The 21,361-nt window shown below is 50.0% G+C and overlaps 1 protein-coding gene across 12 annotated transcripts in view; it reads left to right on the top strand.

Annotated features, from left to right (window-relative positions):
* PTPRS (protein tyrosine phosphatase receptor type S) overlaps positions 1-21,361 on the top strand; it is a 177,220-nt gene that overhangs the window by 132,431 nt on the left and 23,428 nt on the right. For 6 of the 12 annotated variants that reach the window (XM_083483581.1, XM_083483586.1, XM_083483591.1 and 3 more), the window contains 4 exons: positions 2,004-2,116; positions 7,873-7,920; positions 15,923-16,020; positions 20,283-20,406. In XM_083483581.1, the coding sequence (XP_083339707.1) occupies positions 2,004-2,116; positions 7,873-7,920; positions 15,923-16,020; positions 20,283-20,406 (383 nt within the window). The remainder of the gene's footprint in view (positions 1-2,003; positions 2,117-7,872; positions 7,921-15,922; positions 16,021-20,282; positions 20,407-21,361) is intronic. The other 6 variants (XM_083483588.1, XM_083483589.1, XM_083483582.1 and 3 more) reach the window with 1 other exon arrangement.

The raw sequence follows: 21,361 nt of genomic DNA on the forward strand, positions 1-21,361 counted from the left end.
GTATTCTGGCAACACTCCTAGGCTCTTGAATTATTTCGGTTTGGGTCACATATTTCTCCACTCGCACTAAAGCTCAGGTTTCTCCCATAAAAGTTGATTTGCAGTTAGTTCAGGAGACCTCAAGGGGGGGAGAACAAGCCATTTCTCAAGGCTTTAGACAATAAAGTTTGGGCTTTCCAGATGGCTGGCTATTGGATTGCTGGCTTCCAACAATAGATTTGACTTTTTGTATGCTGTTTTCATCTTTGAAAAAGCCGCAGCAAAAAAACCCCGATAGGTCCGGGTGCTGTTTGTCTTTATTTATTTGCATTGTTTATATCCCACTTTTCCAACCTTAATAGAACACGCAAGGGAAGCTCACAAGGCAATTAAAACCAGTACGCAAACAACATCTAAATCCCAGATCATGCCGCTGAAAGATAATCACTGCTATACAAAAGCCAGGAAAGGGGGGGGGGAGTACATTTAGTGAAACAGAAAAGGCAAGAGTAAAGTAACAAGAAAAAGCCTTAGCTTGGAGGCAGAAAATCACCAAGGATGGGACAAAATGTATCTCATGAGGCAGGCAGTTCCACAGACTAGGTATTGCTTCCTAGGTGATATTTTCCATTGTTCCCTCTCCATCCATGAAGGAAAAACTTTCTGGCTGATCACGGAGAATAGGCAAGGAGGATGAGATGGTTTGGGGTCCGTTTAGGGGTTTGGGGGTAACAGCTTGGTGACCCCCTGGCCTGATCCAGAAGCCTTTTGTTATGGTCTTAACCACAGAGTCTGGGGACTCCCAGATCACAAAAGAGCCTTGTGCGTTGCTGAGCAATGAGCCAGACAATCCGAGAGCAGAGGTTCCTCCTCCTCACCGTAGTTTTCATCTGCTCGAAGGAGATGCCTGTCCCAGCAACATCTTCAATGTCAAGCCTAGGTGAACTCTGCTGCGTTCTCCTTTTCTGAATAGTAAAAAGTCGACTTCGCGTTGAGTCTCGAGTCTTCATTCTGACCTGTGAATTGTCCTGACATTCAGCAGCCATAACTTATCAAAGCCAATCATGCTTCCGGTTTTAACGCTCGTTCCCTCGGCTGTTGGAAATGCATCTAGGTAGCAACAACTAGACTGTGGAACTCCCTGCCTCATGAGTTTCACTTTGCCCTGCACAGGTTTTGCCAGAATAAATTTGACACTGCTTTTGAGAGTCTGTTTGGGAACCGTAATTTAAGCGCAGCGTAACCCAAGTTGGGGGCGCAGGTGGCGCTGTGGGTTAAACCACAGAGCCTAGGGCTTGCCGATCAGAAGGTCGGCGGTTCGAATCCCCGTGACAGGGTGAGCTCCCGTTGCTTGGTCCCTGCTCCTGCCAACCTAGCAGTTCAAAAGCATGTCAAAATGCAAGTAGATAAATAGGTACCTCTCTGGCGGGAAGGTAAACGGCGTTTCCGTGCGCTGCTCTGGTTCGCCAGAAGCGGCTTAGTCCTGCTGGCCACATGACCCGGAAGCTGTACGCCGGCTCCCTCAGCCAATAAAGCGAGATGAGCGCAGCAACCCCAGAGTCGGCCACGACTGGACCTAATGGTCAGGGGTCCCTTTACCTTTTAAGCCAAGTTGGGGGAGGGCACCCATGACTTCCCCCCTCCACAGCTGTCAACCTTCCCTTTTTTGTGGGAAATTCCCTTATTCCAGTGCCGTTTCCTGCTGCTATCCCAGTTAGATATCTCATAGACTGTCCCTGGGACGGGTGAGGCTGCTGATCCCTTATTTTTGTGGCTGCTGATCCCTTATTTTCAAATCTGAAAGTTGACAGCTATGCCCCCCTCCCCGGCCCAAAAGTTGCTGGACTCTTGGGCTCCCATAATCCCTGACCGTTGTCTGCTATGACTCCTGGGAGCTGGAGCTCGGCAACATTTCGAGGGGCACCAAGCGGTCCCCAAAACTGACAGAGGTGCATCGCTGCACACAGTCCTTAAAGCCTTGTCTTTTATCTGCTCACGCGCTCTCTCTTCTTCCTGCTCCTCAGCAAACGAAAAGACTCGGAGCCGCGCATCAAATGTATGTTGAACAACGCAGAGATCACCCCTCACCACCCCAAGGACCCTGTGGAGATGCGGCGCATCAACTTCCAGACCCCAGGTAAACAGGCCACACGCCACCAGCACCCCCGGAATCTCCCCTCGCCCCCTGAAACTTCACTCGAAGAAAGACCGGCCCGGCTTGGTTGCTGCCAGTCAGAGTGTGCGGCCAGGCTATACCTGCGGCCTTTGCAAACGGCTGCCGTCGCCAAGCAACATCTCAGGTAGGAGGAGGAAATGCCCAGGTCGTGTGGGGCAGAGGCGGCAGCGGCAGGTTCGCCTGCTAGGGAGACCCCTGGCAACGGGCGGCAAATCGTAACAGACCTTTGGCAGAGCTGTTTGTGTGCGCGATATTTGACGATCGCCGAAAAGCTGCAGAATGAGATGGTGGCCACAGGGTCTAGCTTCTTGAGAAGCTCTGCTTTCTTTTCTTTTTCTCTCTCTCTTTTTTAATTTTTAAAAAAGCAAGTTCCTAGTCCTTATTGTTCCTTAATGTATTATGGAATGAACACGAGCAACGCAAGGGGGAAATCCCATACGTTTCTCTGCCTGGTGCTCTGACTGATACTTTTCTTTTTCCCCCGGGGAAGTGAGTAAGGGCTGTAGGCTTTCTTGGTATTACTGTTTTATCTGTGCCTTCTGCCGATATGTAAGCTTGCCTTTTGACTTCTAATGACTTGTTTTCTTTTCTGGTTTCGTTTTGTTTTTAAATGAAGGTTTCTGGATTTAGGTAGGTAGGTTTAGGCAGCACTGCTCCGTGCAGAAGTGAACAAAAAAAATGCAAAATTTAATTTATTAGTTTCACTTTTTAAAGGCGGGCCGCTAGTCCACATGACCAGACAGAGAAGTCTGAAAGTGTGCAGGGAACGCTTGGCAGAACCTCAGGGCGCAAGGCAGGGCTGCCTGGACAGGAATCTTAGTGCCCGGGTGGGCTGTGGGTGCGATTTGATGTCATCATCCCCCCCCCCTCGATTTGCCTAGTGGAACTGAAAATTAGTGGTGCCAAATTTGTGGGAGGTGGAGCACAATAAATTACGCCCCAAAAAAAGTGAATTAGTGGAACCTCACTCAAGTTTTGCAAGGATTTATAGTCCAGAATCCAACTTTCATTGCTGCGGGATTTTGATGATAATAATGAGAGCAGCTATTATTATTATTACTGCTGCTATTATTTGTGCTATTGTTGTAACTGATGTTATTGGCACATTCTCAGCCCTGGCTTCACAGCAGGGGGAAAGGGAGGTTTAATTTCCAGGGCTCTCTGTCAGTTGCCGCTTGTTTATCAGCCTCTCTAGGCACACAAGATGTCTGTTGATGGAAATACCTTTTTGTTGGCAGGGAGGCAAAGAGGGGGTGTCCAGATCCGGTCCATAATTTGCCTCCTTCCTTGGAGGTTTCTAAGCATAGGTTGGGTGTCCATCTGCCAGGGATGCTTTAGCTGAGATTCCTGCATTCGCAGGGTCTACATCAGGCATCCCCAACCTTCGACCCTCCAGATGTTTTTGGACTACAATTCCCATCATCCCTGACCACTGGTCCTGTTAGCTAGGGATCCTGGGAGTTGTAGGCCAAAACATCTGGAGGGCCAAAGGTTGGGGGTGCCTGGTCTAGGTTACCGTTGGGTTCCCTTCCAGTTCTGCAATTCTGTGATTCTCTGATTCCCATTGTCATCAGGCAGATTAGCCAGCGCTCCAGGATGATGGGGTTTGTAGTCCAGATTTGGGAAGGGCCGCAGGTTGGGGGTGCCTGGTCTAGGTTACCGTTGGGTTCCCTTCCAGTTCTGCAATTCTGTGATTCTCTGATTCCCATTGTCATCAGGCAGATTAGCCAGCGCTCCAGGATGATGGGGTTTGTAGTCCAGATTTGGGAACCCAAAGCTGAAGGACACAAAAGCTGAAGGGACACCAAGGTTCCTTTATATCTAGCTAAATATATTGCACGGGTTTTGCACTCAATTCTGCAACAGCTGCTGCTGTTTATTATAGGCTATTGCTAACTGAATGTTCTTCAGTCTCGGGTCGGACTACAACTCCCATCATCCCTTAGCTGGGTCAACTGCTGAATTAGCAACAGCCTGCAATAAATTGTAAAATAATGATGAAACAATGCAAAACATGTGTGTATTATGTCCATAGATAAGATACTCGGACTTTAGAGCTCCTTTGGTTTCCAGGTGTTGCTGGAATACAAATCCCATCATCCTGGAGTGTTGGCTAAGCTGGCCGATGGTGAAGGCAGTTGTCTCTCGACAGCCTCTGGGAGACCCAAGGTTGAAGGATACGACCACTTTTCTTCAACCTTGTTGATGGACTACAACTCCCATAATTCCCAGCCAGCATAGCCAACGGTCAAGGACGATGGGAGCCAGAGTCAAGCCCTTCCCTTGCCCATCAGCTGACGTCTCCCAAGACATGCCAACTGATTGGCAGGTGAGTGTGGTTTGGATGGTTCCCCAGTCCTGAAGTAGGAAACGGGGAACCCAGAAAAAGTGCCCGAAGCACCTCCCAGAAATGTTTGGGTTTAGTAGAGCAAATTGGAAGGAGAGGTGTTCAAGGAAAAGTACCCTAACGGACACCTCTTCGGGGTTGGCCTAGATGATCTTTGGGGTCCCTTCCAACTCTACGACTCTGCGATTCTCTGGATATCTAATTCTTATTTCTAAGAGTCCCAGGCCCCTGAACTCAACAGGAGATCAGGAGTAAGGGAGTTTTAAAAGCCTAGCTCCAGAATGGAGAGAATATGGAGAGAATCTGTTTTTTTTCAGTGAATTGTATTTATTTATTTTATTAACTTTTTCACCCTGGCTTTTTCCATGGTTTCCAGTTGCTGCGTGTGGTTAGGAATGATCCCGTGTTGTTTTGTTTGGGGTTTTGCTTTTAACATGCATACATACCACACACTCACTCGCTTGCAGGTGTATGCACACATAATTGCATAACAGTGTAAGGTAAAGGTAAAGGGACCCCAGACCATTAGGTCCAGTCGCGGCCGACTCTGGGGTTGCGGCGCTCATCTCGCTTTACTGGCCGAGGGAGCCGGCGTACAGCTTCCGGGTCATGTGGCCAGCAGGACTAAGCCGCTTCTGGCGAACCAGAGCAGCGCACGGAAATGCCGTTTACCTTCCCGCTGGAGCGGTACCTATTTATCTACTTGCACTTGGATGTGCTTTCGAACTGCTAGGTGGGCAGGAGCAGGGACCGAGCAACGGGAGCTCACCCCGTCGCGGGGATTCGAACCGCCGACCTTCTGATCGGCAAGTCCTAGGCTCTGTGGTTTAACCCGCAGCGCCACCCGCGTCCCATAACAGTGTAAGGAATATCAGTTAATTCCAAGGGCTGTTATATGGCAGGAATCAACCCAGTGACGGCTTTTGCCCAAATCAATCCAGGACGTACTTCTTGCTTTGACCTGCAGCTTGTGTAGGAACACCTGAGATTTTCTTTGCATGGCTGGGTTGCAGCCTGCTGCGTTGCATGGGGTTGGACTAGATGACCACGGGTGTCCCTTCCAACCCACAATTCTATGGCAATGGGGTTGCAACCATTGCTCCTCTCCCTCGTTCGCCTGCCCACCGGGGCTGGGGAAACCCAGTCAGATGGGCAGGGTACAAATAATAGAATTATTATTATTATAAAGTTGCCATTATGGCGTGCGAGGCAGCGACCCCCCAAGCTGAGAAAAGGCTCTCCACCCCTGACATATAGGAAAGCTGCCAGGTGCCGCTTCCCATCTCAGAAGCAGAGAACAATGTGTCGATGTTTGGCATCTCTGGGCATCTGGTGAGGAATCATCTGTGTCCGACCTGGAGCTCCTTCGAGAGGCAGTGTGGTGTAGTGGTTAAGAGCGGTGGACTCGTAATCTGGTGAACCGGGTTCGCTTCCCTGCTCCTCCACCTGCAGCTGCTGGGTGACCTTGGGCCAGTCACACTTCTCTGAAGTCTCTCAGCCCCACTCACCTCAGGGGGAAAACAATGGTGTCCAGGGTTGTAAAGACTGCGGAGAGAATAATTGGGTGCCCTCTTCCCACCTGGGATCAAATCTACGCTTCCAGGTGCCATAAGAAAGCTGCAGAGATAGCGCAGGACAGTGCGCACCCCAGAAATGATCTCTTTCAGCTTCTGCCTTCTGGAAGAAGGTACACGGTTAGAAAGACTAGGATTAGCCGCCTGAGAAACAGTTTCTACCCAAATGCGATTTTGGTTTTAAACGCAGTGTAAGGAGTCTCTATGGGAGTATATTGTGTTTAAAAAATGGGGTATCAGAGTTTTTAGGGGGCTGACCAGGTTGGGATAGCTGGGATAGCAGGCTTGTTGGTTTTTGAATGTCTTATGTAGATTTTTCAATTTCGTTGTTCTGTATGGGACAATGACAATAAAGATTATCGTATTGTAGAGTGTTTGTTGTGGGGGAGGAGGGGAAAGGAGATTGTTAGCCGCTTTGAGACTCCTTAAGGGGAGTGAAAGGCGGGATATCAAGTCCAGACTCCTCCTCCTCCTCTTCTTCTTCTCCTCCTCCTTCTCTTCCCCTTTGCAGCCTGCTTCCATGTTCCCCCTCGCTTTGGCCAAACCAAAGGACAGATACCCTTTCTTCATTAATGCAGTGATACTTAATCTGTGGAACTCCCTCCTGCAGTAGGCAACTATGTCCCCCAAGCTGGTTGGCTTTTATATTTGTTAAAAGCTGCCCAGAGTGGCTGGGGCCTGCAAGTCAGATGGGCTTATTATTATTATTATTCAATGGGGAGAGGGCTCTGTCTCCATTGTGGCTTTCTGCACAATGAGCAAACTGTCGGTACTAAGGATGAAAAAGAGTCATTGCCACATCCGCTGGTGCTATTGGCAGGATCACTGGGGGAGAAGAAATCGGAGAGCAAGAGGAATCAATATCTCCCTCTCAAATGTTGGCGGGAGGGAGGGGATCCAGTCCTGTTCATCTTTAAAGGCAGCCCTTACTAACCCAAACTTTCCAAAAGAGTCGGAGAACCAGGAAAAGGTGGCCGTCCTTTGCCAATTCTCTCTCCCTCTGAATTTTGCATGGTAGTTCTTCACCCCTAGGTTATCAGGGCAAAGTGTGGTTTAAAAAAAACCGAAATGAAATGCATGCGTTGGAGGAAACGACAGTACAAAAGGGTGTGTCGCTTATGGGGAGATTGCATTGCGAACAGTGCGCGCTCGCTGGGCTAAAATGCACGGGAACGTTTGTGCGTTAGGATTTGATCTGCATTTAAACGCTGGTGGTTTTTTAATTGCGGTTTTCTTTTTGCAAACCAAAGCGGAGAGCTGGACTTAAAGACAGGAGGAAATGGAGAAAGTCACAGATTTTCCCATGCCTAACTTTTAACGCAAAACATGTAATGAGACTTTGATGGTTGGGGGGGGGTCGCCTCCTCCAAATTTTCCTCAGTGTTTCCTTGAAATCAAGATATGCATTCAATCGTTTCTTCGTTGCTCAGCCGCTTTTTGGGGTAGGTGGGGGAGGCGAAGGGGCTTAAGGTGGGGTAAGTTTCTGGATAAAACAAAGCAACCCTTTTGTTTTAAGTCCTGCCCCCCTCCCCCCATGCACACACCCAAGAACGTGGCCAAAAAAACAGACAAAGCCCAACCCTTTGTGAAAAGGAGAAAAAAGTGGGGGGGGGGGAGAGAGGGAGGGGAAAGAAGAAGAAAACACCTTTCATTTCCTCTCGGATTTTGTGTTGCTTTTTTCCGTTTTCTGTTTTCTTGGTTGAGTAGTGTTTTTTCCTTTTTTATAAAAGTCTATATATTTTGTTTTTTTGTTTTTGTTTTTTTGTTTTGTTTTTTTGTTTTCCTGTTTTCTGCAGATTCTGGGCTGAGCAGTCCCCTCAGTGACCCTGAGTTTGACCTTGAAAGTTAGTTCCTGTGTGTTTTCGTTCCTGTCCGTTTCATTGGTTGTGCTCCCCCCCCCTCTTCTTCTCAGCGCCACCCGACCTCCCCCCCTCTCCCCACCCACCCCCCAAATATATATATTTTGTTTTCCTTCTGTTGCACTTTCCTCCTTCCATCTTCACTCTCACACCCCTTTCTCTCTGCATATCTGTGGCTTTGGCCATCCCGTCCCTCGTGCTGCTGCTTGTCTCATTTCCACACCGTGCTTCCAGTTTTACAGTTCTCGAAACAAAAAGGCTTTTTGCAAAACGGTCGAAATTGCGACTGGACCGGTGTGTTGTGTTTCGCTGCAATCCTGCGCATAACCTTCACAGACGTCAGCCCCGTTGAGTTCAATGGGATTTACTCCTATAGGACTGCAGCCGGTGGGTTGTATCCAACTTGAATTCTACTCAAGAGTAGACCCACCAGGTTGTATCCAGCGACAGTCCCATTGAAATCAATTGTCTTTGGTCCATTAATCTCAGTGGGTACCACTAACTAAGCGTGTGGGCCTATGAAAGTCACTTTCATTCGCTTCCTTGGTTTGCACCCAACTAAATTCTACTCTGAGTAAACCCACGTACATTAATGGACACTGCTAATTTACGACTTGGTGCTGCAATCCTAACCTCACTTCCGTTTTGCAATTGGGCATATTCATGAGCAGGCGGGGTTGCAGCCCTACTCAGAGTAGATCCATTGCAATTAAAGGTCTTGGCTAACTTGGGTTCAATGGGTTTACTCTTGAGCGGAACTCAGTTAGATGCAACCCTCCCACGTGTTTATCGGTATAGCAGTTTGCATTTATATATTACGATAGTTAATTTCCCCCATCTCCCCCACTTGTATGCCACTTCAGAGAATTCAGGGCCACCTTCGAACAGCCAGCGCAGTCAGCTGTTTCCCAGGACTCGCTCCAAGGGTCTTTTGTGTGTGGAAGTGGGGTGGAACAAGTTGGGGGGCAGCCCTCTGCCTGCAGCTCCTCCTCGCCTAGGGAGGGCACATTAGGTTTCCTATTAGGGACTGCAACCCCGAGGCTGAGAAAATATTCCCCGCCCCCTGATGTATAGGAAATTCAGCAGTTCTCAACCTGTGGGTCGCCAGATGTTGTTGGACTACAACTCCCATCATCCCTGAGCTCTGGCCTTGCTGGCTAGGGCTGATGGGAGTTGTAGTTCAACAACATCTGGGGACCCACAGGTCGAGAAAAGCTGTGCTAGGTGCTGCTTCCCATCTCAGAAGCAGAGACAACGTTCGTCAGCTCCTGGCATCCTGTTGTTTACCCCCCCCCAGCGCCCTGTGCAAACTATGGTTCCCAGCCTTCTTTGTGGGCGCGGGGGAGGCGTATATGCTTTAAATGTGGGGGTCTTTTAGGAAAGGAACCCTGAGCTGGCATTCCACGACTGGGGGAGCAAAAAAAACAACAACTCACGACCATTACCGTATTTTTCGCTCCATAGGGCGCACCTAGTTTTTAGGGGGGGAAACAAAGAAAAAAAATTATCCCCCCCCAGCCCCAAAGAGCAAAGAAGTCTTGGCTTCCTCTTTAGCCACGCGCAACCTCTCCAGCTGGGAGGATGGATCCCGCTCGCTGTCTTGGCTTCGTTTTTAGCCGCGGGGCTGGGGCGGGGGAATCCCAAGCTTCCCCCGACCCCAGCCCCCAGAACAGGTCCGGGAGCGGCGTCGAGGTTGCTCGCAGCCTTGCTGCCGCTCCCGGAGCTTGCGGGGCTGGGGGCGCGCTCCAAAGGTTTGCGGATAGCTGCCTGAAGCCCAGGGAGCGTAGCGGGAGTTGGCGCTGCGCTCCCCGGGCTGCAGGCTGCTATCCACAAGCCTTCGGAGCCCGGCGGGAACTCCCTCCGGGCTCCGAAGGCTTTTGGATAGCTTCCTGACGCCCGGGGAGCGCACACCGACCCCTCTCACTCTCCAGGCTTCAGCGAAAGCCTGCATTCGCCCCAAAGGATGTACACACATATCCCCTTCATTTTTGGAGGGGAAAAAGTGTGTCCTATAGAGTGAAAAATACAGTAACTCCTCAGCTGCAGAAGAATTTCCAGCGGACTGTAATCCTCTCTGGAGCCCATCGTTTTACTAAGCACCTCACTTGTTTTTTTGCTTTTTGTTTAAGGAAGCAAGCGGCAACAGCAGGCCTCTTCTGTTGAGCTGCAATTACTTCAGCGGCAGCAGGGGAGGCCTCTGGTCTAGGCAGCAGATGTTGGGCCGATTTTGTCCGTCAAATGATCCGGCTCGTAGAAAGAGTGAAGGGGGGGGGGTGGAGAGAGAGAGAGAGAGGAGCTTGAATTCTTTGCAATAACAAGATTAAGGAGATTTCAAGGGATTTGAAACGCTAGATGAGAACTCTCTCCCCTAAGACCTCTCTCTTTCAAAGCCAGAAAATATGGACTCGGTCAACAGCTTGATTTCCCGGAAAGCTGCTTTGACTTTGAGCAAAATGTGGGGTTTGGGGGGGGGCGAGGGGGCGGAGAGAGAAGGGAGGGGCGGCCTCTCTCTCCCATGCACCCAAATGCAGAAAGTAGTACGAGAAGCAGATAGGTGGTTAAAGCCAGATTCCCGCAATCCTAGCAACCCTTGCGGGAAGGGACTGGTACCGGAATCCAAAGGAGGAATTGCAGTGGTTTGGGGGGTTAGAATGCTTCCCCTGCGGTCCCCAAGTTGGCAAGGGGAGCCTGAGGAAACTCTCGTGAATGGGGAGAATCGTAGGATTGTAGCGTTGGAAGGGACCCAGGGGTCATCTAGTCTCCAACCCCCTGCAATGCAGGAAATTCTGCTAGATCGCCCAGGGCTGGTGGCGATTCCAAGCTCTGCTTAAAATCCTCCAAGGATGGAGGGTCCATCACCATCTGAGAGAAGTCCGTTCTACTCTCGAATGGCTCTTAAGCATCAGAATATCCTCCCTAATGTTGAGTCAGAATTTCCTTTCTCATAATTTAATCCATTGATTCGGGTCCTAGCCTCCAGAACAGGAGATAACAAGCTGGCTCCATCTTCCATGGGATAGTCCTTCAGATATTTGAAGCTGGCTACGTATCTCCTCTCAGTCTCCTCTTTTCCAGGCTAAACATACCCAGCTCCTTCAACCGTTCCTCATCAGGCTTGGTTTCCACACCTTTAATCATCTTGGTCGCCCTCCTCTGCACACCTTCCAGCTTGTCAATAACCATCTTAAATTGTGCTGCCCAGAACTGGACACAGTGTTCCAGGTGTGGTCTGACCAAGGCACAATAGAGAGGGAATATTATTTCCCTTGATTCCGGACACTAAACTTGAAAACATACCCACCTCAAGCTTTGCACAGGATTGCAGCAGTCAGCCTTCTCTGAGCTGGGCTAATTCTGTTGCATCTCCCCATCAGGAGTGCAAGTTAACTCATCTGCAGGGAGCCCGAAGAGAAAGAGGTATGCTCGGGGTAATTCAGAGATACAGTGGGCACCCTCCTCTGTGGATGAGTACTTTTGACTCACAGAGGCCTTCTGTTACTTAACTTGCTCCTTTCCCATGTGAAGTAAACACAATTTGTTTTTTGGGGGGTGGGTTTACAGGCCTCTTTCATAGGTGTCCGCTTAAATCCCCAGGAATTTCAAGTACAGTGGTACCTCTGGATGTGAACGGGATCCGTTCTGGAGCCCCGTTTGCATCCTGAAGTGAACGCAATCCGCGAGTCTGCGCGGGTCGTGATTTGCCACTTCCGCGCATGTCTGTGACGTCATTTTGAGCATCTGCGCATGCGCGAGCGGCGAAACCCGGAAGTAACGTGCTCTGTTATTTTCGGGGCGCTGCGGAGCGCAACCCAAAAAGGCTTAACCTGAAGCGACTTCAGCCCGAGGTATGACTGCACTTTTTTTATTCCTTGGTAGGTTTATTTGCAGTCCACTTGCAAAAGATGAGTGAGCCCCATCGAGCTCAGGGAAACTTGCACCCGAGTAATCACGCAAAAGGCTTCACTGCTACTGATCTCACTGGATAGCGAAAGCTTCAGTCCCGCCCATTGAACTGAATGTCTGAACTTACGAGTAGACACTGTAGGCCCTGTCTGTTTACCTGTTCTGGATCCGGGGTTAAAAATGGAGAATAGTTGGGTGAGAGGTTTCAGGAAGGAGTCTGCATAGCTGTTTTGGGGGGCATTTATGAAGTCCAAAGGTCTGGATAAAAACTAATCGAAGCAGGAAATGTATTACCTAGCTAAGCTGCCCTTTCAGGTCTACAGAGGTATCTGCTAGGTTTCGGTGGTTGACAACTGCTATTCTCCTGTGTTTTATGGCTCCCAGGTTTGCGCCTCTAAGGGTGGGAGAGGGGAGCAGAGAGACCCTCTTTCTCAATCTCCACCCCTTCCACCTGTTACAGTCTTCCTTCCTTGCCGGGTTTGGTGACTAAGAAAGCCAGCTTTTTGCAAAAGCACACTGTAAAACTGGTGAATGCAGCACTAGCTTTTGCCACCTTTGTCCCCGAGTTCTCAGGTTATTTTATCGCTATGCTGCCGCTGCTGCTTGATGCTGCTTTTAACCATGCTACCCCCAATAGGGCTCGAAATTCTCCATGGCTCCCCATCATCTCCCCCCACCTCTCCCTTTTCCCGTTCCCATGTCACAGCGGTGGTTTCTCAGAAGGAGGAATGAACTTCCCATGGTTCCCAGCTCACTTCCCATGGTTCCCAGCTCACTTCCCGTGGTTCCCAACTCATTTCCCATGACCACCAACTGACTCCCCGTGGCTCTCAGTGCCTTTGGAACTTGACAGGCAGAGCTGATGATCCATTGTACACACACACACACAACCCCCAAATTTTTTTTGTCTCATCTAGGCAACCGTCAGAGAGTGCCTTCTTTAGGGTACATGCCTACACTGCACATTTTAAACCGGTTTAACTGCCATAGGTTCTCTCTGAGAACTCCCAAGAATTTGCGGACTTTGCTGAGATCGGCACCTATCTCTTTTGCAAACTGCAATTCCCCGGAAAGACATCTGTGGCAGTGAAACCATAAGGCGTCTAAGTGCAGGCGAGAGGGAGCTGTTTTTTGAGTGCTTCCCTTTATTAAGCAAAAGTTTGCGCCTGCCGAAGGCTATCATGGTTAGGGAGAAAGGGATGGGACTCCTTGGGCCCTGATTTGCTAGCTTGCTTCCTGCAAGGAGATGTTTTTCCATAAGGCGAACATTTAGAACCGAAATACACAGCTCATCTGCAACTGTCTGTTGCAGTAGAGTCCAGAAATCTGCCCGCCCCCCCCCCTTTCTGAATAAAGTGTAGAATTGCTCTAAGATGACAGTCCTATTTGTCCTTTCTTGGAAGTAAGTCCTGCTGAAGTCACCACTGAGTAAGCATGCATGAAATTGGGCTGTAACTGATTTATGCCACAGCGTTTTCTAGGCAGTAACCTACTTCTCTGGATCTATGCATTGTCATAAGACGGTTCCACAATGAATCAGCGTAATTAATGTGAACGTTTCCTTAGCGGCGCTGATTCTGCGCCCTCACATTCCTTCCACAAATTCAAGCAGTGTGGAATCTTTAAAAAAAATATGTAATAAGATACTATTTTCACGCACACGCCGCTTTTTCTATTTCTCCTTGCAATTCCAGGCGTCATTCTCATGCACCGACTCCCTTGCAGCCTTCTTAATCATATTGAAATTCTGTTTGCCGGGGCTGGTTTAACACACACACACAAAAACACTCTAGCTGCAGATTTCAGAGAGAAGGAAAAATCCTGTGGATCTCATACCTAAACAGCTACCAGAACTGGAAAGGGGTACAAGGGTTTGGGGGACAGCTGCCCAATTTCAAAAGGAGGAATGAGTTCTGTCCGTGGCACCTTTGCCCAACAACCTCAGACATGTGAGGACAGGCTGAAATCTTTCAGGTTAAGCAAAGGCATTCTGAACACTGGCATTTGTCAAGCAGGGTGAATGTTAGAAGATTTTTGACAGATAAAAGGAAGGACTTTTAGCAATGGCCACCTGTTTTAAAGCAGTGGCTTTGAAAGAGAGTTAGACTTATTCATAGATGGGGGGGGCTATTGCTGAACTGATGGCTCTGTTTTGCCCCCCACCCCCACCCCCCAGTTTTCCTGGGGAGAAGGATCCAAAACTGCTGCTATTTAAAAAAAAAACTGCAGCAGAATTAGAGATCTGGGAATAGTTTCGTTGGACAGATTCTGCCCTCCTTTCGAGGGGAACAGCACCAAACCACCAAGGGGGTTTCCTTCCTCCAGATTTGCAAATGACCACGAGAAGACCTGCAGTTTCTTTAACAAACACCCTCTCCAATAAAGAGGCCTGACTTTTTTTTATTAGAAAATCCTATGCGAGAAAGAAGTGGAAAACATTTTCAAAATTCTGTAGAAGTGGTTTGTAGCCAACTTAAGCCCTGTTCAGAATAGACCCATTGAAATTAATGGGTATAGGTCACATCCATTAATTTCAATGGGTTTGCTCTGAGTAGGACTTAACATTGGGTTCAACCAAGTGACCTTTTCCATAAGCATCGATTTTTTGGGGAAGTGGAGAAATCTACACACACACACACCCAGTGCAGTAGAACGTTTCTCCCCCTCCCCATGTGATAAGATTTCAAATAACTACATCCTGCATTTTATAGCATTGTTCTCAGGAAACCTCTGATATGAGCTGGGGCGGCAGCTTTCACAAGACCAATTTATTCTCCCCAAATGGCGGAGAGAAAGGAGCCTCTTCGTGACTCAGAAATGGGCTCTTCCAGGAAGATGAATGAATGTTAGGGGTGATTAGGGGAGGGTGCTGTGAACCCCCTCTGCCTCAAAGGCAAGTTCCGAACATTTAAATGACACCCCATCCTCCGTAGTGTGCATTGTGGTGCAATGCACTACTATGGCATTATTCCTACGGAAGCTCTCCCCTTCCAAATTCAGTTCCCGGGATCCCCAAGTAGGGCTGGGAGAGACCCCTGGAGATTTAGCGCTGAACAGCATGGGCAATACTGAGCTCAGTGACTCAGTGCAAGATAGTTTCTCTCTATAGAATCTTTGCACAAGTCTGTCGTCAGGCTGCCGGAAACCGCGCAGAGCTGCTGCCTGCTGGTACAGACCAGGTGTTCCCCAAGTGGTGCCCCCACCCAGATGTTGTCAGGGATGATGGGAGTTGTAGTCAAAGCAGCTACCTCCGGGGGGGGCACCATTCTGGCTGCCTGCTGCAGCTGCTTCCTTTATCTTCACGGCAAGACAAAGCCACTCTTACCTTTTGGGAAACCTCTGCTTTACCTCCTCCATTTCCAGCACCACCCCCAGGCACATCGCGCTCTCCTCATTTCACCGGCCAACTCAACCATAACCCCCCCCCTTTTGAAACCTCTGTGCGGTGTGTCTTGTTTTTATCTGGGTTTCTATATATATATATTAGTATTATTTATCATTGCAACGACCCTCTTTGCCCTTGACACATCGTTTGTTTGCTGTGTTGGCACGGGCGTTCTGCCGACTTTGTTTTGCTTTTCTTGGAGGGGGGGGCAGTTCCCTCGCTTCCTTCCACCCGACACCACCCTCCCTTCGCGACGTCACCATTTGGAATCGCTGCGAAGTGCCTGCTATCAGAATCTTTTTTTTCTCTTCTGTTCTCGTTTGCTCCTTTTGTTAGTTCGTCTCTCTTTACAAAAAACGAAGGGGGGAAGAAATCCCCCTCCCCTCCCTTCCGATTTATCGATAAATGTCGAGAACGGGGCCATCACGGGGAAAGAACTCTCTTCATTTCCCTCTCCAGTTTCCAAGGACACAATTTCGAGCCCTCACAGTTTCTCTCTCCCCCCCCCACCCCACCCCACGCACTCCTTTCTAACCCTCCTTTCATTGCAGTTTTTTGTTTTCGAAAATAAAAATTTCAAAAAATCTGAATTGTATGTTTGCTACGGAACGGTGTATGTTTTTTGTTTTTAATTGAAGGCCACTTTTCCCTCCCACTTCTCTCCCCCCCCCACCTGTCTCCTCCCCCCCCCCCAAATAGGTATGCTGAGTCACCCACCCATCCCCATTTCGGAACTGGCAGACCACACGGAGCACCTCAAGGCCAACGACAACCTGAAACTCTCTCAGGAGTACGAGGTACAAAGGAGCATTATGGGTTGGCAGCGGATTGGGGGGGGGGACGCATCACAGGTGGGGTGGAGGATGGGGCTATGTGTTATGGGGGACGTGGCCTAAAATTGCAGCCCTCTGCTCCTTAACGGCAAGCCCGGGGGTGTTTGCGGTCTTCTGCATGTTTCTTAAACGCTTAGCTCTGGAGCATCCGGAACAACTCTGCGTTCTTCCTATGCCTCTTCTCTGGACTGGCCCCAGGAGCCTTCCTCAGGTACCGATTCGCTTCGGTCCTCTCGGATTGGCTCCGATCAGATCAAAGGGCGAGCCTCTTAGTGGCTGAAAAGCCCCACCTTCGTGCTGATTGGGCAGCTCTAAGACGCTGTGTCAGGAGCAGGTCAGCAATAAAGAAAAACCACTTGTGTCAGTGAAGTTAGCTCTTCATTCAAAAAAACCCCCCAAAACAGTGCATGCCTAGGCAGCACAGCAAGTCTTCCCAGTAGGTTCGAACCCCCGCGACGGGGTGAGCTCCCATTGCTCTGTCCCAACTCCTGCCAACCTAGCAGTTCAAAAGCACGCCAGCGCAAGTAGATAAATAGGTACCGCTGCGGCGGGAAGGTAAACAGCGTTTCCTTGCGCTGCTCTGGTTTTCATCACAGTGTACCGTTGTGCCAGAAGCAGTTTAGACCTGCTGGCCACGTGACCTGGAAAGCTGTCTGCGGACAAACGCCGGCTCCCTCGGCCTGAAAGCGAGATGAGCGCTGCAGCCTCCTAGTCACCTTTGACCGGACTTAACTGTCCAGGGGTCCTTTACCTTTCTTCCCAGTAAGTCTTGTCCCAGTGAGGCAGTTGCAAGATACTTCCCCAGCAGCCGAAGGCTCTGTCTCTCTTTGCTCCACCCTCTTCATACCTCTTCTGGTCCGGGGAGACCAGGAGGAAGGGAGACTCCTATGCTTCTTCACCAGCCTGCCTCATCTCTGCCTCTTGGTCCCCCTCCTCACCTGCCTCTGAGTCTGGGCTGCCTTCTGCCACAGACTCTTCCCGCTCGCTAAGCCCTGTCACCTTTTCAGCTTCCTTTAATACACAATCGTAGCTTAGAAGTCGAATAGAATCCGTTCTGGAAGTCTGTTTGACATCCAGAACGTTTGCACACCAAAGCACAGCTTCTGATTCCTGCAGCCAATCGGAAGCCACGTCAGACGTTCGGCTTCCAAAAGAACGTTCGTAAACCGGAACACTCACTTCCGGGTTTGCGACATTTGGGGGCCGATTTGTTCAACAAGTAAGGCATTTGACTACCAAGGTACCACTGTGTGATAGACTGATGATAGATAGATAGATAGATAGATAGATAGATAGATAGATAGATATAGATACTTGTCCAAAGATATACAAAAGTTCATAAAGATAAAGGACCCCTGACAGTTAAGTCCAGTCGCAGACGACTCTGGGGTTGCAGCGCTCATCTCATTTTACAGGCCGAGGGATCCAGCGTTTGTCCGCAGACAGTTTTTCCGGGTCATGTGGCCAGCATGACTAAGCTGCTACTGGCGCAATGGAACACTGAAACCAGAGCAGTGCACGGAAACACCGTTTACCTTTCCACCAGAGTGGTACCTATTTATCTACTTGCACTGGCATGCTTTCGAACTGCTAGGTTGGCAGGAGCTGGGACTGAGCAACAGGAGCTCACCCCGTCGCGGGGATTCGAACCACCAGCCTTCTGATCAGCAAGCCCAAGAGGCTCAGTGGTTTAGACCACAGTCCCTTTCACAAAAGTTCATACTCAGTACAAAATAACTTTTTATAATACACTGAAGTAAAAGAAATGCTTAATCTAAGAAGGAACAGGGGCAGAGAGAAGATGGAGGGATGCTTCCAACATCTCCTCCCACCCTAGTCTTCTCCCTCTGACCGCTCATCACTGTCCTGCCCCCAGTCCTCTGGCTCCGAGCCTTGGAAGGCCACCAGATACTGCCTTCTCTGCATCCAGCCACGGGAGGCAGGGACCGTGCTGTAGGAATAGTAACAGGTCTTCGCCCCCTCCCTGATCCCAGGCAGCTACACCACTGCATTCATCTGCCCACAGCAGCTTCTGTGTAGGGGGTGAGAAAAGTCAGCCAAAAGGAGGATTTGCAAAGGGGGGGTGTCTCAGAATAAGAGGGGCTGAGAATTGGACCTAATGGCGCCAGGAAGGGCACCAAGATGAGCAATGGCAGAAGCCCACCCGCAGGTTGGCAGAGAAAGAGGCAGGTGGTTCGATGCATTCGTCAACAACTAAAAAATGCTAGGAACCAAAAGTCTTTCAGCGTATGAATTGCTAATTGCTGGGAAGATGATGGGAAGAGCTCCTCGGCGCTCTGCTGGGATCTTTCCTAACCCACCTCAGCACTCGGGCAAGGCAAGCAAGCGTAGAGAAGCCTAATGTGCTCTCTCTCTGCCAGTTCTCCCCTCCCATTGCCCACCCCCCTGCCAGCAGATAATCTGCATAATGTAATATTGGCGCTTTTCCAGGGCAGCCTTCTTCCTGAGCTGCGGATCTGGAGATACTTAAAAAAAAAAACAAAAAAAAACACAGCACATCTAGTGAAAGAAATGTGGAGGTGAAAGATTGGAGAGGGAGTGTGGTTGCGGAGGCAGGTTGGAGCTGCTCAGAAGATAAGGAGAGTCTTGCTAGAGAGCAGGTCAATGGCCCATTTACTACAGCATCCTATTTGTTTGTTGCTCCAAGGAGCTCAAGGTATAATAATAATAATAATAATAATAATAATAATAATAATAATAATAATAATAATAATAATTTATTTGTACCCCGCCCACCTGGCTGGGTTTCCCCAGCCACTCTGGGCGGCTTCCATAGAAACCAAAAAACACTAAAATATCATACATTAAAAACTTCCCTGAACAGGGCTGCCTTAAGATGTCTTCTGAATGTCAGGTAGTTGTTTATCGCTTTGACATCTGCTGGAAGGGCGTTCCACAGGGCGGGTGCCACCACCGAAAAGGCCCTCTGCCTGGTTCCCTGTAGCTTTGCTTCTCGCAATGAGGGAATCGCCAGAAGGCACTCGGAGCTGGACCTCAGTAGCATGCCTAGTCTTACTCTTCTGCTCCTCATTCAATCCCCTGCACAACAACCCCCCTGTAAGGTAGGTTAGGCTCAGGGCCGCCTTACCCACGGGTGCTAGGGGTGCGGGGCACCCGGGCGCCAGGCTCTCAGGGGCGCCAGGCCGAGAATCCGGGGCTCGAGAGTTGGAGTCTTGGGAAGAGCCCAACCGTCCGTCGGAGCGTCCTGGCGGGCTCTTCTGCTGCGGGCGGCTCTATGCCGCGAGTTCGAGGGAGAACGAGCCAGCAAGGTGCTGAGGCAGCCGGCCGGCTCTGCCCTGCGTGCCTGGGATTGGCGTAGGGCCGTGGAGAAATCCGCCCAGCGCACGCTGCTCACACCGCGAGGCACCCAGCTGGTTTGTTCTGCTGGGCTCCTTACGTTTCCTGTTTTCTTTTCCTGAGCAGAGATAACCGCGGTGTCAGCTCCCCCCAAAAAAGTCGACAACTCTAGGGAACCTTTCCAACTCTGGACATGCTTAAGACGGCCCTGGTTAGGCTGAGAGGCAACGATTGCCCCCCCCCCCCGGCCGCACCCAGTGAGGTCCCCAGTGACGAGGGGAGCGTCTGTTAGCGTAGCTTCCAGCTTGTTGGACTACAGCAGGAACGGAGGTGGCTTTTGCCTGGTATTATTATTCCGCCTTCCTTCCGAAGAAAGGAAAAAAGGAGCACGTCAAAGGAGATTTGCGCAAATGTTTTTCCCTACCTTTGGGGGCGGATTATGGCGGCAGGTGATTGGCAATTGATGGGAAGGAGAAGAGGGTGTTGTGGCCCTGCTCACTCGCCAGACACCGTTCCCCAGACACCATTCTGATATATTTATATATTCCATTTACACCCCACCTTTTCCTCCAAGATCAAGGCGGTGTACATGGGTGTCCCTCTGCTCAATTGATCCCCACAACAACAACCCTGGAGAGTTGGGTTAGGCTGAGGGAGGCAGCAACTAGCACCCAGCGATCTTTTTCCGTGGCCAAGGTGGCAGGATTTGAACCCTGTTCTCTCCTAGGGCCTAGTCGTTGGAGACTCTATCCACTGTACCACACTGGCTCTGAGTTGTCAATGTTGGTTGCGCCTGTGAATTGTTTTCAGGTCGTGGTCCCTGGGAGAAAGGGAAGTCGGCTGCTCTTTAGCTTCTACTCTTATATTTTGGAATTTTCGTTGACGCTCCTCTCTTTCTGCTCCTGCAGTCCATTGACCCGGGTCAGCAGTTCACTTGGGAACACTCCAACCTCGAGGTGAACAAGCCCAAAAACCGCTACGCCAATGTGATCGCCTACGACCATTCCCGCGTCATTTTGCTGCCCATTGAAGGTACGAACCACTTTGTCGCAAGGGGAGGAGGGGCTGAGGTCAGATTTTTCAAGCTTTTGTCAGCTCGTATTTGTAACATTTTAAAAGCCCCCAAAGCAGGGGGGAGCCCATTCCGCAGTCCGACAGCTCTTACCGGCAGAAAATGATATCACATGATTGACAGTTGAGTGGGGCCGCCCACCTGTCAGAATCCCTCGCTTTGCAAGTTGCCGTGCGCGCCACTTTTGAGCCCCCCACTCTTGGGGGAGTGCGGGGAGACCTGCAAAGGGCTCTGTGAGTCTCCTCCCACCCCTTTCCCCTTTAAGTCCTCGATCCCAGAAGCTTCAAGGTGAGTTGCTGGTCAACTCTGACCTACCTTTCAGGGCTATTATCAGGATTGCAACCGGGCAGCGCGCACTTAGCAGCGTCCGTAGGTTATGCACCTAATTGATCAGGAAATTACATCACCTCCCAGAAAAAGAAATGGAGAATTTGCGGGTCTTCCAAGGTGCTGTTGGGATTCTAACTCCCAGTGGCTCCAGGGGCAAGCATGACTAATGGTCAGGTATGGTGGCTTTTGAGAGTTCAGCAACATCTGCGGAGAAGGGAGCACAGATTCTGCCCTCCCTGCACAGTCTGTGCGTTTTGCCGGCCCAAAAACCGCTAGCCCTTTTTGTTTCCAGTGCTTCCCAGCTGCGATTCCAGCATTGCTGGGAGTCGACCTTTCAATTGGGTGCCTTTCAATCTCTACACTTCTATGACAGCTCATCTTGTCATGAAACCCTCTTGGGCTACACATCTGCAGAGAGGGGGAGAGAGGAAAAGGTGTTAGCTTGCACCTCTACAGTCTCCCACCCGAAATCCCATCAAACGCTCACGAGCTTTTGCACCACCCAGCTCCCTTGCTCCCTATCCTTGCTCCTCGCCCAGGTATATGAAATTGCCTCCCTCTGCCGTCTCTCTGGGGGCAGGGAAG

This window comes from Podarcis liolepis, assembly GCF_965112155.1.
Source record: "Podarcis liolepis genome assembly, chromosome: 18".
In the NCBI taxonomy this organism is placed as follows: Eukaryota; Metazoa; Chordata; class Lepidosauria; order Squamata; family Lacertidae; genus Podarcis; species Podarcis liolepis.